This window comes from Perognathus longimembris, chromosome 3, assembly GCF_023159225.1.
Source record: "Perognathus longimembris pacificus isolate PPM17 chromosome 3, ASM2315922v1, whole genome shotgun sequence".
Lineage (NCBI taxonomy): Eukaryota > Metazoa > Chordata > Mammalia > Rodentia > Heteromyidae > Perognathus > Perognathus longimembris.
This window is the reverse complement of record NC_063163.1, coordinates 108,237,529-108,252,999: the sequence shown is the minus strand read 5'-3', so window position 1 is coordinate 108,252,999 and position 15,471 is coordinate 108,237,529. Positions and strand designations below refer to the sequence as shown.

The 15,471-nt window shown below is 50.1% G+C and overlaps 1 protein-coding gene across 2 annotated transcripts; it reads right to left on the bottom strand.

The window, feature by feature from the left end:
• Positions 1–283: 283 nt before the first annotated feature.
• On the bottom strand, positions 284–13,372 carry Robo4 (roundabout guidance receptor 4). Of its 2 annotated transcripts, none has more exons than XM_048343722.1 (18): positions 13,224–13,372; positions 12,529–12,858; positions 12,146–12,303; positions 11,905–12,025; positions 11,523–11,650; positions 11,196–11,424; positions 10,615–10,727; positions 9,872–10,043; positions 9,537–9,722; positions 9,379–9,421; positions 6,945–7,081; positions 6,592–6,855; positions 3,598–3,705; positions 3,292–3,430; positions 2,905–3,141; positions 2,427–2,785; positions 993–1,199; positions 284–862 (listed from the first exon to the last, which is right to left on the bottom strand). In XM_048343722.1, exons 1-18 carry the CDS (start codon positions 13,291–13,293, stop codon positions 852–854), a joined length of 3,012 nt encoding a protein of 1,003 aa, XP_048199679.1. In that variant the 5' UTR covers positions 13,294–13,372; the 3' UTR covers positions 284–851. The 2 variants fall into 2 exon arrangements, with proteins under 2 accessions (XP_048199679.1, XP_048199680.1); XM_048343723.1 differs by having other exon boundaries at positions 2,905–3,075.
• Positions 13,373–15,471: the final 2,099 nt, after the last annotated feature.

The window sequence follows — 15,471 nt, the reverse complement described above, 5'->3', positions numbered from 1 at the left end:
TCAGCTACCGCATCTATTTTTAAGACACCATCTGGGACTGGTCTGGAATGTGGGACTGGGACTGAAGAAAGAGGGAGCTGTCTCTTCAGGTTCAATAGCCAGGATCGGCAGACCCAGAAACTCCTCCATTTCCCTGATTCTGCCTCATATCTAGTGAGTTCTCTTCAGAAATGTGGATGCTTCTGAACGTCAAGAAACGCTTGCTCCATCCTTAACGCAGGCACCCTGCCCCCTTCCCAAGTGTCCTTCCCAAAATGGTACGCCAAAGAATGATTGACAGAACTCAAGTCTTAACAGTTTTATAGTATCAAATTCCTTAAGCTCAAAGAAACATCGAGAGGAGTGCTTTTGTCCCACATTGTCAAACCTCCCGTCCTTCAGCCTCCTCCCCAGGCCCAACATTGAACTCTAGGCCTTGGCACTAGACAGGTAGGGCCTGGCATCTTTCTTTATTTTTTGTATGTTCTCTATCTGGGGAAAAGCACCTTCCTCCATGGCCCTGTCCCATTGCTACCATGGTCCTCCATAAAGAGGCCTCTGACCTCCTCTCATTTTCCTTGATCCACACAGATAGGGAGAGCAGGAAGCAGGATTGGTCCTTGGGTTAGAGGTCCTGGCAGTGAGAAGGGCTGGAGAGAGTCCCGGAGTCCAGTGGAGATGCTCCCTTGCTCCCACAGGGTTTGCCTTGCTCTTGTTTTGGTTTGCTTTCATTTGTTTGAACAACCCAGCAGCCGAGTTTTCCTGAAGCTCGGGGACGATACACCCCTATGGCAGAGAAGCACGGGCCAGGCCTTGTAGGAGGACAGGAGAGGTGGTCCTCAGGCTTTTCTGGCAGTCTTTAGGGACACAGTTCAGGAGGAGTCTGGAGAAGTTGAAGGACAGCAGAGTTATTCCCTTGTTCTCGTCTTCCCTACCAAACCCCAAGCCTCTCTGAGGCCGGCTCCCTAGGACCCCCTCAGATTGTCATGTTAGTCAAGCAGAGAGGCACTCACTACCAGCCTCGGGCACTGCACCACTAAGCCGACTTCGCTGAGAAGAGACCGCAGAATCAGGGGGCCAAGGAGGCAGCCCCCTGCCCAGTCGTTGGGTATGGTTGATCTCAGCATCCTCCAACCAGTCTGGCCTCCACTCCCATAGGGGTAGGGAGAGGCTCTGGGTCAGGAAGAGGTCATCTCGTGGGGAGGGAGGTGAGGAGGCATCTGTCAAGGAAGGGAGAGGTGTGAGAGGGGTTTTTGATCTTTAGCAGAAAGCTTAGGACCAACTTGAGTACACACACAACCCGAATATAATCTAGCCCCAACTCAGCCCACCAGTCCCAGTGGCTATATCCCCTGGCTGTCCATGGGTTCCTATACAGAGGAAAGCTGGACTTATCTCCCTCCTCCCAGCCCAGCTCTGGCCTTTATTCCAAACACTCCTGGTTCCTTGGCATTTTTCTCTCTCCATTACAGGTCTTTCTTTCCTGGACAATTCTTGTCCCATTTTCTACAAGCCATATTGTTTACCTTGTGGGCAAAGAGTCAGAGTAAGATAAATATGGGAGATCTGTGGGTTATATGGGGGAAGGGAACCCAAAAAGGGCCAATGAGACCTGATGTGGAGAGAATGGCCCCAGCTGCTCTTCAATCTCCCTCCACGGATAGGATAAGTTAGGATGCACAGAAGGAGCAAGAAGTCATATACATCACTGGGTTAGGGAGAAAATGGAGAGGCTGTGGAATGATCTGTCCTAGGACCCATATCTAGGCAAGGGGTAGAGGAACGGGCTATCTAACGGATTGCTTCCCTGTGTTAGAATTAAGCAACTTATCCTTGTTCTATGGGTGATCCTAGGCAAGTTAATAACTGATTTTATAGTTACCTGATCTGAAAAGGAGGGGTAAAGAATATTTCTCAGAGCCAGGCACTGGTGGCTCAAGCCTGTAACCCTAGGCATTCAGGGAGGCTGAGATCTGAGGATTGTGGTTCAATGCCAGCCCGGGCAGGAAAGTCCTTGAGACTCTTATCTCCAATTAACCACCAGAAAACTGGAGGTGGCGCTGTGGCTCAAAGTGGTATAGTACTAGCCATGAGCAAAAGAGTTCAGGGAGAGCATCCAAACCTTGAGTTCAAGCCTCATGACTCACACACAAAAATAGCATATTCCTCAGAGTTGTTCATAACTTATACATATTGAGCACTTCTCATATGGTGGGACTCATTCATCACTCAATACAAACTTGCTATTTTGATGACCATGAGGATGGTAATAATGACTAGGAAGCCTCTTGGTTAGAAAGAGAGAGAGAGAGAGAGAGAGAGAGAGAGAGAGAGAGAGAGAGAGAGAGTGTGTGTGTGTGTGTGTGTGTGTGTGTGTGTGTGTGATAGGAGCTGTGTCCACACTAAGAGGGTAAAGGTCAGAAGTATGGTGAGGTGGTTCCACATACCAGTGAAGACACAGTCTGCCTCCCTGGGCTCCAGACCAAACCCAAAGCTATCCACAGCCACTGCCAAGGCACGGGCAAAGTGGGCATCGGCGAGAAAGGAGCCATCAGAAGAGCTGACAAGGCTGGCTCTGGCACTCGGAACATTGTCTTCAGAGGCTGAGCCCCAACCATTGGCCAGGGAGCCTTCGCTGGGGGTGGGGGTGGGGCAGGGCCGAGGTGGGCACAACAGCCCCCCCACCTCGGACCCTACACCCCCTCCAGCTCTGCTCATGTCTGCTAGCCCAGAGGCTGCTGGGACACTGATGTATCCATAGGTTGTGGGAGGTGATGGAGCCCTCGGCATGGGAGAGACACTGTTCCTAGGAAGAGGCAATTTTGGAGACAGTACAATGGTTAGGGCACAGCAACAGAAACAGGCCGGAGGAGGGTGGCATGCATACTCCCATAGAGAACTGTGGCTATCCATTAGACTACTCACCTGGGGGTCTCCTCGCCCTCGCTGAGTTCCAGGCACAGGGCCACCTCCTCTGGGGTCAGCACACTGTCCTGATCCTCTCCCAGCGATGACAGCGAGGAGCTGGACAGGCGGCTGGAAGCTGGACTGGGACCAGACAGGGAAGACGCCTGCAGGCTGGCAGGCCTGCAGGGGCTAACAACAGGGAGTGGGTCTGCTGGCAGTGGGTCAGAGGAGGGAGCTTGGAGCTGCACCAAGTGCCTGGTTGGGGTAAGGGAGGAATGGTAGGCAGTTTAGTGCTATTCTTTTGGTCCTTGTGCACCCTCCCAGGTCACATCCAATCCCAGCACACACTCTCTCTCCCCACGTACATATACCAGCGCCGCGCTTCCTGACCCCATGCCCTCTTACTGGGTCTGTGGACTCTGAGAGAGGATTCTTCCAGCAGAAACAGGTATGGGAGGGAGAGGGCGAGTCGCCAGCTCATTGGAGTTGCGGAGGAGCTGTGGTCCCAGGGCCCGCCAGGCAACTAGAGCTCGGGGCACAGCTCCTAAAAGCAAAAGCCAGAGCCTGAGAAGGGCTCTCAGCCCAGACCCAGCCTGCCTGCCCCCCCCCAATCCCACCCTCAGCCTCCACAGGTACCAAAGGACAAGCCTGGAGAAGGAGCCTGGGCTGGTGGGCTCCATGGCCTGCTTCCCCTCAAGAATCCCTTCTCACCTGGGCTTTCAGGAAGGTTCTTGGTGGCTCTATTCCCCACCTCCCAGCCCCAGAGGTCCGTGGGGTGGCTGCCCCGGAGCAGTGGGGAGCTATTGGCTTGGTGCAGCTCTGCAAAACAAAAGGGTGGTGACTTGTGGACAAGCCACGGTGTGGTCTTTCAGACCCCCACTGAAGACTCTACGTTTACATCCGTTATTCATTTCAGCTCACTGGATCCTGAAACCAGAGAACTGGGAGAGAATCTACCCCAATCCACAACCACCTTCATCCAGCCAGCCCTAGTGGGCAGAAGGAAAACTGGGCTTAAAATAAAAAGCTTTATCTCTGTGACCTTAGGTAAGTTCATTAACCTTTCTGAGCTCATTTCTCTTCATAAGCAGTCGTTTCAAAGCATGGTCTTGAGGATAAAACCAAAAGAGATTGCCAAGTTGGGCATCAGTGCCTGTAGTCCTAGCTACTCAAGAGGCTGAGATCTGAGGACCACAGTTTGAAGCCAACCTGGACAGGAAAGTCCATGAGACTCTTATCTCCAATTAACCACCAGAAAATCGAAAGTGGTACTGTGGAAGGATGTTAAGCTTGGGTGAGAAAGCTCAGGGACAGTGCCCGGGCCCTGAGTTCAAGCCCCAGGACCTCCATCATCCACAACAAAAAGGTTGCCAAGTTCCTGGCACATAATAATACCTTGAAAGCTACTTTTTTCTAACCTGTACACATTCCAATGTTCTTGATCTTGATTCCTTCACAGTGATATAATCCTTGGGAATTTTGTCCCTGTGAAGATAATTACTTCTTTCTTAGATAGAATCCATGAGTAATTTATATTTCTCACTTTGCAAGTATCTCATCTAGATCTAGATAGCCACACCCTGAGAAACTTGAATGTCTCTCACTTGAAGAGTAGGCTGGACATGCTGAGCTGAATGAATAAGACAAAAATAGATGAGGTAAGAGGGAGTTGGCCAAAAGGAAGAGGAACTTCAGAACAGGAAAATGTATTGGTCTCACCCAGAAAAGCAAAGCCTTGTTCAAAGCTATTCAATGGCGTTTGTTGAATAAGTGAATGTGTGGCTGACTTGAAAGATGTGGATGTAAATGCTAAGTGAGAAAAGTCACCTGTAAGACAGCAACTGCTCATTGGCCCACATGGGCACTGGAGACAGAGCTCAGAGTGAACTGATCAGAGACACCAGAGAAACAGAAAGCACTAACACAGCATGTGTTATGACCTGTGAATATACTTCTTGGAAAGACCCAGAGTGATCTAAGTTTCACCAGAGAGAAAGAAAGTACCAGAGAGAAGATATTTGCCTAGGACTCAGGATCAGGAAACCCACAAACAAAGGAATAAAGAAATAGCCTTCTAATTAGTGTGATGTGATGAGAAATCCAGCTAGGAAAGGTTTCTAGCTGCAGAACAGGGAAGACCTTCAGGTTCTCTGACTTATCCAGCCAATTTGATGTTAAAAATATGAGCGCATAGGGCTGGGAATATGGCCTAGTGGCAAGAGTGCTTGCCTCATATACATGAGGCCCTGGGTTCAATTCCTCAGTACCACATATAAAGAAAATGGCCAGAAGTGGCGCTGTGGCTCAAGTGCAGAGTGCTAGCCTTGAGCAAAAAAGAAGCCAGGGACAGTGCTCAGGCACTGAGTTCACAGCCTAGGACTGGCCAAAAAATAAAAATAAAAATAAAAAATATGAGCACACAGTGATGCCAAAAGAATTTTGGAAAGTGAAATTATCTCATCTTAGTTGTGATAGTTTCACAAGCATATGTTTATGTTAGAAATTGATGAAGCTTTACACATTAAATATGTTCTGTTCATTGTATGTTAACTCTGCCTCAACGAAGTTGTTATTTGTATATATGTGTATATGTATGCATGTGCAAGTACCGGGGCTTGAACTCAGGGCCTAGACATTGTCCCTGAGCTTTTTCGCTTAATATTGGCACTTTACCACTTGAATCACAACTCTGCTTCTGGCTTTTTGGTGGCTAATTGGAACAAAAAGTCTCATGGAGTTTCCTGTTCAGCCTCCTGAGTGAGTAGGATTACAGGTGTGAGCCACCAGCACCCAGCTCTTTTTGTGTGGTTTTTGATAATTAAAAAATAAAAATCTTCTGTCATTACTGGGGATTGAACTCAAGGCCTTGTACTTGCTAGGCAAATACTCTACCACTTGAGACTCCCAATTCTTTTTTGGTGCTGGGAAGTGAACCCAGGGCTTCATCCATACTGAGTATGAATTTTGCCACTTGGCTATATCTATAATCCCCTAAGGATACTAAAACCCACAAGTACTCAAGTCCCTTAAATAAGATGGTGTAGTAATGGTATATTACCTACCCATATCTCCCTGTGTGTGCATCTTAAACCATCTCCCAATGACTTAGAATACCTAATATAAACATTATATAGTTACTATATTGTAGTGTTCGGGGAATCTTGGCAAGAAAGTCTGTACATGTTCAGTACAGAGGCCATTTTTTTGCCAAATAGATTTCAACCCATAGATGGTTGTGTCTAGGAATGACTGTAGGTAGGGAGGGCTAGCTCTACCCATTTCTCTCTGAGACATGAGCTGGGAGTTCGTGCAGATCTGAGTACAATGTGTGAAGACCAGTCCCTATGAGCCTGAGGCGTCCTGCCAGCACTGGCCACCTTCTCCTGGGCTCTAGCATTACCTTGTATGCTGGCCAATATTTCCATCAGATTGGGACAAGGACTGCCTGTGCCTGCTAGCTCAGCATGTCTGGCATACAGTGGTATTTAGTAAATGTTTGCTGGTTGGACTGACTGCAAAAACAGATCTCTGTACCATAAAGAAAAGCCCAGGTGAGCATAATCCTGACTGAGTGCTCCTGGGTGTGGAAAGGCCTTGTGAAGCCATGGCTCACACCCAGTTCAAAGCTGGCACATTCCCACTGCATTTCCTACTCCTGGTTCTCCCCATCACCAGATCCAGACTACAAGTCTCCTCTATCCTTACCCTGCTTCTTCTTGGCCTTCCAGGCCTCTGCAGGGGCCAAAGACAAGCGTGGAGAAGAGACTCCCCTACGGCTACAGAGGCTGTCTGAGCTGGGCCAGGGGCTAGAGGATCGGGCCAACTGGGCTGGAAGGTGCCTGGTAACTGGAACCTGGGGGCTTGGCCGGGCTGGGGGCCTGGAGGGCAACTCTGCGATGAGGGAGCCATAGAAAGTACTGGTGTCTGGAAGCAAGGGCACACCGGGACTGCGGGGGTCCCAGGAGATCACTGCAAAAAAGAAAATGACAGGAGTTATGGTGAGCATATCCCACCCTACATCCCATCCCTGAGACCCCAGTCCCATGAGGCCTGCTCACAGGACCGTCGGCAGTCTAGGGGGTCCCGGGGGTCCACTCCCAGCCGGCTGCTGAGGCTGCTGCTGCTGCTGAGGTCTCGAGAGCCAGAGGTAGAACGCCAGGTGTCTGCCAGCCAAGGAGAGTCACTGTGGTCCATCCTGAGGTAATGGAGGAAGTGCAGGGGTGGGGGTGGGGTGGGGGGAAGCGGGAAGAAATGCAAGTGGGAACTTAATTGGCCAAAAGGTGGTTAGAGTTGAGGAAGTGGTAGGACTGGATTTATCCTTGCTACTGCTTTCAGTCTTTCATAGATTCCTCAAGTTCTCAGATGTGGTTGGTGCCTTGACTTAGTAGCCCTTTTACCTTGGGATTAGAGGGACGTCTAAGTTGCTCAAAGTGGAAAGTTATGGATGCAGAGACAAAAAGAACAGATGAGGACTGGGAATGTGGCTTAGCAGTAGAGTGCTTGCCTTGCATGCATGAAGCCCTGGGTTCGATTCCTCAGCACCACATAAACAGAAAAGGCCAGAAGTGATGCTGTGGCTCAAGTGGTATAGTGCTAGCCTTGAGCAAAGAGAAGCCAGGGACAGCGCTCAGGCCCTGAATCCCAAGCCCCAGGATTGGCAAAAAAAAAAAAAAGAACAGATGAGCTAGGGGCTGGTAGCTCATGCTAGTAATACATTACTCAGGAGGCTGAGATCAGAGAACCCACAGTTCAAAGCTAGCCTGGACAGGAAAGTCCATGAGACTCTTATCTCTAATTAACTACCAAAAAGCTGAAAGTGGTTTAAGTACTAGAGCTCTAAGTTAAGGGAGAGTGCTCTGGCTCTGAGTTTAAGCCCCAGTATCAGTGGAAAAAAAAAAAAAAAAAAGGAACAGATGCAATGAACAGAGCCAAACAAGCCTGGTTTAAAACCCTAGGTTTAAAAACCCTATCTACCACAGCTTAGCCCAGTCTAGTAAATCTATTAGATGTTCAAAGCCCACATTGCCTCATCTATAAAATGGCAACAGTAGAGCTTCTGTAAAGCGCTGATGCTATAGATCTAACTGAGGATGTGAGATCACACATCAACTGGTGAAGCACAAGCTTGCTACGCGGGTGTTGGCTTCTAGCTTCCTGAATGTCTTTTAAGAACGGGGAACTGACCAAGGCACTTCTTTGCCTGGAGCCTTCCATGATTCATTCCCTCATTGCCAAGATAGAGCCCAACTTCCTGGCATGGCTAGACTGGCTTCCAGCTTTGTAACCATATCTTTTGCTCAGACCCAGTACATAGCTTATACCTCCACCCAACCCAGACAGCTTTGTCTTTAGGCATAGCGAGTTATTTCTATTTGCACTGCTGCTCCTCCCCTTCCAATAGTCAAGAGTAAGTGTGGGATATTTCACTGGTGTTTCTCCACCTGACCTCTTCCGTGTATTTCCTATCTGTTTTTGCATTGCCCACATCAGATTGTTCCCATGCCTGTCTCTGCCTAGACAGCTAAATTCTTGATGGATGGAGAATATTACAATAGATCAGATCATCAGAATGGAATTTCCCTCAAGGACAAAGGAGAGGGTCCCAGGGGAGTGGAGCAGATCAAGGCCAGGAGATGACCAGAAGACCAGAGGCATTGAGCACAGAAAAACTCAAGAACACAATGCTAGCTAGCCAGCCTGGAACCCTGCTTTGGGCTGAGAATCCAAAAGCAAACTGGCAGCCCAGAGCCTAGTTACAACTAACCTAGTTAGGTGCTCAACATACTTTTGTCACATTATGCAGACCTGGGCTGTGAAAACTGCTCTAGGACATCGAACCGGATGATGAGCTGAGAAGATGACGAGAAGAGCAATGAAATGGCTGCCCAGTGGAAAACACAGCACATCTTATTTTTTTTTTCAAGTTTCTTTCTTAGAATTTCACAACCATAGACTTGCTCTGGCAGACAAGCAGTTAGTTAGAACACAAGTACATACAGGCTGGCCCTGGTTTTCAACAGCAAGAACCTAGGTCTAGACGCCCTCTGCTGGAAGTGGGGTGGATCACATGCAAGAGTGTAATTCACAGAGCCCACCCAGTAAACTCTGGCAATGGGGGGGGGGGGGGGGGAAGCAGACGTCAAAGTAGTTGCTAGTGTTGATTACTACTCACCTTGCAGCGTGAACCAGCAGGAGCGGGCACTGTCTATTAGTAAGAGGAGGTAGCAAGGGCACGGGCAGGGATTTGGAAAGCCAGCTACTAGCTTTCGAAGCCTCTAGCAAAGTCACTTAAATTTATGACTCTCTCTGTTCCGCCATCAAGTGGTATGATAGAACATGAGTGAAAGGGAAATTCACTATCACTGAAAAGCCTAGGACATAATCAGGTACTAGGATTGCAAACTGCCGGGGAGGAGGGGGTGGATTAGAACTTATGTCCAATTCCCCGTCCCAACCCCCACTGCCCTGTCCCCAGATCTTGTTGCCTCTCACCTGTGTTTTAGGATGGCGTCTTCACTGGTATATCTGTACATACCTTGGAAAAAGCGGGAGAAAGGCTGAATGCAGAGGCTCCATCTCCTGGCCAGAGATCTAAACCCCTTGTAATATTCTAGCAGAACCCAGGACACCAGAGAGGTCCCCTTACTCACCTGGGCCCAGGTGCATGCCAGCTCTGCGCCGGCGGTAGATACACACCACAGTGCCCAGCAGCAAGAGCCAGAGCAGAACAGCCCCGCTGGCAATGACCTCTGGCCGTTTCAAGGTAGCTCTCAGCCACTCCAGGGACCAAGGACCTTGCTCACTGGGTTCTCGGACTGATTGCTCCATGGGCTGCTCTGTATGGGATATGGAGCTCAGGGGCAAGGCAGGTGGGGTAGTGAGCATTAGCCAGAGAAGAGGGAGGAGCTAGAAGTGTGAGACTAGGAGAGAGGTGGGTGGTATGGGGGTTGAAGGGTATGGATGACTATGTAGATACGTTTCTCACCTACAAGGAGACAGACAGGGCTACTGGGCTCCCCAGCTCCAGCCCCCGTGACTGCAGCCACTTGCACACAGTAGGAGCCTGACATTCGGGTGGCAATCTCCAACTGGGTCTGTTGCTGTCCTACTAGGGTCCAGTTGGCTGGATGTAAGGAGGTATTGCCCAGGCTCCAGACCTGGACAGGAACAAAGATGATCAGCTGCCTCTAGACACCATTCCAACTGCATTAACCCTTCATCCACAGATCAGACTTGCCATGGAAGCATCCTGCCCTGACATTCACCTCTCCCCTGATCCTTCTTCTACTAGAGACTTTTCTCCAGATTGACGTCTCTCTAGTAATCTGCTAAAATATACCTAAATGCAGCGGCTCTCAACCCTCTTCTGGAGACTGCACAAGGTACAGGTGGCCAAGCTCATCCTTTAGTTTCTCATTCAGGGAGCCTAGGGGAAAGACCTGAGCATCTTCATTCCCAACAAGTTTCCCGGGTGACACTAACTTGGCTGGTTCTGTTCCTTCTGTCTGTGATGCTCATTTGGCTTTTCAGGGGTAAAGGTTAAAGAAAAACTCAGGGCAGACTATGAGATGGTAGAGTTTGTAAGTTGCTTGGCAGAGTCTGGTTGATGCTAGGTCCTGGCTCAACAAGAAGTAAGGTTCCTTTCTGGGTGGGCAGAGCAGGGGTATGTGTGACAGCAGGTGTGCTGCCCACTGGGAAAGCCGTGTCCGCAAACAGCCTTTATAGTACCTGGTAGCCCCGGATGATGCCGTTGTGGTTCTCAGCAGGTGGTGGGGCCCAGCTCACAAGGACACTGTTGTTGCCAGGCTTTAGGGTCACCTCTTGGGGTGGGGCACTGGGCACTGGAGGGAAGGGAAAAGAGATTGTGAGGAGAGATACTTTCCTAAGGTAGAAAACTGGAATCCTATTGAGTTAGAGTTCCACGGAGGATAATAGAAGCTTCTTCTAGCTCTGCTTGCCGGGCCAGGGTAGAAGAGAATCCATGAATAAGAATTTCCATCTCCCCAAACTGGAGTAAGACAGTCTAGGGTTCCCTCGTCAAGATGGAGTCTGAGCCCCGTTGCTGGTGGCTCACATTTGTAATGCTAGCTACTTAGGAGGCTGAAATCAGAAGATCTCAGTTCAAATCTAGCCTGGGCAGATGATTCAGCAAAATGGATGTGTGGTTCAGGTGATAGAGTGTCAGCTTGGAGCAAAAATGCTAACCAAGAGTGCGAGGCCCTGAGTTCAAGACCTAGTACTGGTACCAAGAAGAAACGAAGATGGACTCTGGGATATACGGTTGGGTCTAGGGAGGATCCATCTCTGACCTTGTTCTGGTAGCCTCAGGAGCAGCACGTTGCTGTCAGGACCTTGAGCTCTACCGGTGGATGGTCTCACTTTGAACTCGTAGTCTTTGCCCCAAAGGAGGCCCCCAAGCTCTGCGCTCTGCCGGCCATCCAGCAGGGCCTCTGCCCACGGAGCTCCCTGGCCCTCTGGGGCTGTCTGGGCTCTGAACAAGGCCGTGTAGGACTGAGCAGGGGCCGCAGGGCCACTCACCTGGGAAAGAGTCAGAGGAAGGGCGATGGATCGGGAAGCTCATGCCAGTCGGTTTGGGAGCTCTGTACTGGCTCTCACCCTTAGGTCCTGAGTCTCACCTTCCAGCTAAGCCACACTGTTGGCCTAGGTTTGGGGCTTGTCATAGGATCTGGGTTCAGCAGGGTCACGTTTTCCAGCTGGATGCGCACAGCCAGGAGTTCCAGAGGCTCCCTGTGGTCTTTGGACTCTAGGGGAGCAGAGGACAGGAATGAGACCCAGAGTCCCAGAGTGAAAGGATGGAGGAACCCACAGGCTCAGTGTACACACACGCTCAGCCTGTTCCTATTGCAGCACGGGCGAGTTACTTCACTCAGGGAGCTTTACCAATTGGATCCTGGTCTCAGGCTGAGCCCCATATGTGCCCTCTCTAGACCATGCTATCCTCATTGGAGTTTCCCACCTAATTTGGGCTTTAATTGAGCCTCCCTCCTCCATCCTTACCCTGGACAGATAACCTGGCTGACTGGCTCTCCTGTTGGCCTGCATTGTTGGAGGCCACACACATATAGCTCCCCGCATCGCTCTTCTTTGCTCTTGTCACCAGCAGGCCGCCCTTGGACACCTGTCAGGGTGAGGTGCACGGTGAAGTCTAACACAGCAGGAAGGGCTCACAGGCTAGAGAGGCACTGAGGCCTCCTTGCCAAGGACAGGATGAAGTGTGGAGAATGGGGGCTTCACTCACATTGTGCCTTCCTGGCTGAAGGATCAGAGGTTTTCCGTCTTTCCACCATGAGACTGTGGGTTCTGGGAAGCCCCGAGGTGGCTTACACTGCAGAATCACCGGCTCACCCACGGTCACCACTGTATCTTGAGGCTGGATCTGGAAATTCTTCAAGAGGACTGTGGGGAGGATGGCAAGTAGGTAGGGAGGGGGACCCAGAGTTCTGCTTTGGCATTTCCTGGCACATTCCCCCCCACTTTCTACTTTGCCCACTTCCCAGGCCTCCCAAGGTAGTTCTGGTCCCACCTTTCTCTCTCTCCCCAGTTCCCAATCCAGGCCTCCCCTAATAACAGGTGTCTCAACCTCCATTTGCTCTAGCCTGAGCCTTCCCTCCTAGGCCTTACCAGCCACAGACAGCCGGGCGCCTCGGCTGACTGCTGTGCCCAGCTGGTTGCTGGCCTCACATGTGTAGACACCCAGAACTGCCGACAGGGCCTGGTCATCGTGGGCCTGTCCCTGGACAGGAGGCCTTAGTATCATAAGAGTTCCATCCGGTAGGAGGTGGTGGCGCTCGGGGGGCAGCATGCTCAGGGGGTGTCCATTCAGCAACCAGCGGATGGTGGGAGGTGGCTGTCCCGATGCTTGGCAGTTCAACCTGATGGGGCCAGGACCCTGGAACAGCTTGTCCTGGGGATGAACTAGGATCTGGGGTGGGAAATCCTCAGCCAGGCCTCCTGGGAGGGAAAAGGAAACAGAGCCTGGTCTGAACACCACAGGACCCCTTAGTCACTGCCCCGTGCCTCCTCTGTCACTGGTGTGGGAGTTTGTCTGTTGGTCTGTTCTGTACTACTGAAGGCTGATTCCCAAATAACAAGATAGCTGGGAAGGGAGAAGCCAGTATGTACAGCATGAAGGCCAGGGCTTCTGTAGCTCTTTCTGTCTCTCTGTCACACACACACACATACACACACACACACACACACACCACACACCATCATCATCATCATCATTATCATCATCATCACTATCAATCAACAACATCAATAACACAATCTCTGATACTCCCACTTCAGAAAGGAAGCAAAGGAGCCTCACTTACCTATCAGGAAAAGAAGCCAGAGAGGTAGAGGCCCCCAGGTCCTGAGAAGGCCCACACCTCCAGAGCTCATGGCTGCTCCCAGGCCTCTGTCTCAGTCCCAGGCACTTTGTCCAGCTACTCTGAGCTCACAGCAGCAAGGAAAGGAGGGGTGGGGTGGGGTGGTGGTAGTTGTTTGTGACTGAGACTCTGTCCCAGTAGGGAAGCCGCTTTGAGGAAACGGATGCTTCCTGCCTGGCCCTCAATGCCTTGGAGAACTGGGAGGAGACCAGAGGTGAGAAATTCTCTGACCTCTACCCTTTTAGCCATAACCCTGGCTATACAGTTTGCCTCCTGCCTAGTTTGAGATTTCTTTTTCTTTCTGTTTTTATGGGGGTGGGCTGAGTCTTGATCTGTGGACAGTCTGGCCTGGATCTCACTGAATAGTCCAGGTTGATCTTGAACTCATGATCTTCTGGCTTCTACCTCCTGTGTACTGCCATTATAGGCATGTATTATTATATGGGGTTAGTCTGGGACTTCCTGTCATTCTTCCTCTTTTTCTTTCTTCCTTTCTTTTTTCTTCTTTCTTGTTTTGTGTGCTGGTACTGGGGCTTAAAATTAGGGGTCTCACACGCCCTCTCTTGGCTTCTGGCACCCTACCTCTTGAGTCACCCCTCCAGTTCTGCTATTTTGCTGGTTCAAAATAAGAGTCTCAGGGATTTGTCTGCCCGGCTGGCTTCAAACCATAATTCTCAGATCTCAGCCTCCTGAGTAGCTAGGATTACAGGTGTGAGCCACCAGTTTAGGGTTTCTTAAAGGGAAGGTTCATATTGACTAAGTCTACCTGTATTCTTAACTTTTTCACTCCTAAAACTCCATCGAAAGCTTCTCCTTGAATCTCAGTGCTTATTATTTTGTCTCTAGGAGGCTACCTGTTAGAGCAGAGTGGAGATTCTGAGACTCTGGAGGCTCAGGGCATAGCAGTACTAAGCTGAGAATGGGGGGCGGTGGGAATACCAAGTGGAAAAGTGCTGGCGTGGATCAGTCATTGGTTTCTTTCCCTATGGACAGATGAGGCTGGGAGTGGGGAGGGCAAAAAGTGGGAATGACTCAGACCCTTGGGGACAAACTGGGAGATTCCCACAGTGTATTTGTGTTCTGCTCAGAGACAAGCAAAGAAGCTTTTGGGAAATTTGGGGCAGATTCCTAAACCCTACAAATCAGTGTCCTTATCTGTAACACGGGAATCCTAAAGTAAAATTCTACTTCATAGTAATGGAATGAAATACAACATAAAAGGACTTAGCATAGACAGTGCTTGACACATTATAAGTGAAAGATTAGCTTGTTCTATTTGCTTATTTTTATATGCATCCTTTCACTGAACTATTTGCGCCTCCTCCTTGGGGAAGTTTTTCAGCTTCCGGAAAAGAATGAAGGACCTTTCCAGTCCTGAGACCCCATGTCTAGAGTGGACAAGCTTTGTAGCTTCTCAGCCTGCCATGCCAGCCCCTCCTTGTAATCTGGAAAGGTTGCTGTCTGCTCACAAAGTTTAGCCCCTGTTTACAGGTCTCTTCCTTCCAAATCTGGAATCTCAGCCATTTCCTGAAGCTGTTCACAGAAGGCCAAGGCCAACCTCTGGGGCTCAGCGGAAGAGTGTCCAGCCTTTGTTCTCAATTGTTCTGGCCTGTTTCTCTGCTGGGCCCCTAACCTTGCTAACTCCCTCCCTTCCTCCCCCTCCCAGCTGGGTTGAGGTCCAGCCACAGTTCTGACAGCCTCTCAAGTGGGCGGCCTCCTTCATTTCCCCTCCCCTTTCCCCTTGAACTGAGACCAAGACCCATTAAGGCAGATCATGAGCTCTGCAAAATGGGGAGTGTTATGGGATAAAGAATAGGTGGAGTGAAAAGACCAGAGTGACTGAATTGGAAGGGTAGGAATTGGGATCAAAAAATAGAATATTTTGGAATTTTGGGAGTGGAAGTGTACCTGGGTGTGGTAATGCAAACCTTAATCCAGCCCTTGGTTTTGTTTTTTTTTTTTTTTTTTTTTTTTTTTTTTGGGCCAGTCCTGGGCCTTGGACTCAGGGCCTGAGCACTGTCCCTGGCTTCTTCCCGCTCAAGGCTAGCACTCTGCCACTTGAGCCACAGCGCCGCTTCTGGCCGTTTTCTGTATATGTGGTGCTGGGGAATCGAACCTAGGGCCTCGTGTATCCGAGGCAGGCACTCTTGCCACTAGGCTATATCCCCAGCCCCCTTAATCCAGCCCTTGG

Coding starts and splice junctions, on each gene's coding strand:
- Robo4 (XM_048343722.1), bottom strand. CDS start 13,293: ATGAGCTCTGGAGGTGTGGGCCTTCTCAGGACCTGGGGGCCTCTACCT. Junction 11,425..11,522: donor CAGTGTGGCTTAGCTGGAAG/GTGAGACTCAGG, acceptor ACTCTTTCCCAG/GTGAGTGGCCCTGCGGCCCC. Junction 7,082..9,378: donor GACGCCATCCTAAAACACAG/GTGAGAGGCAAC, acceptor CCATTACCTCAG/GATGGACCACAGTGACTCTC.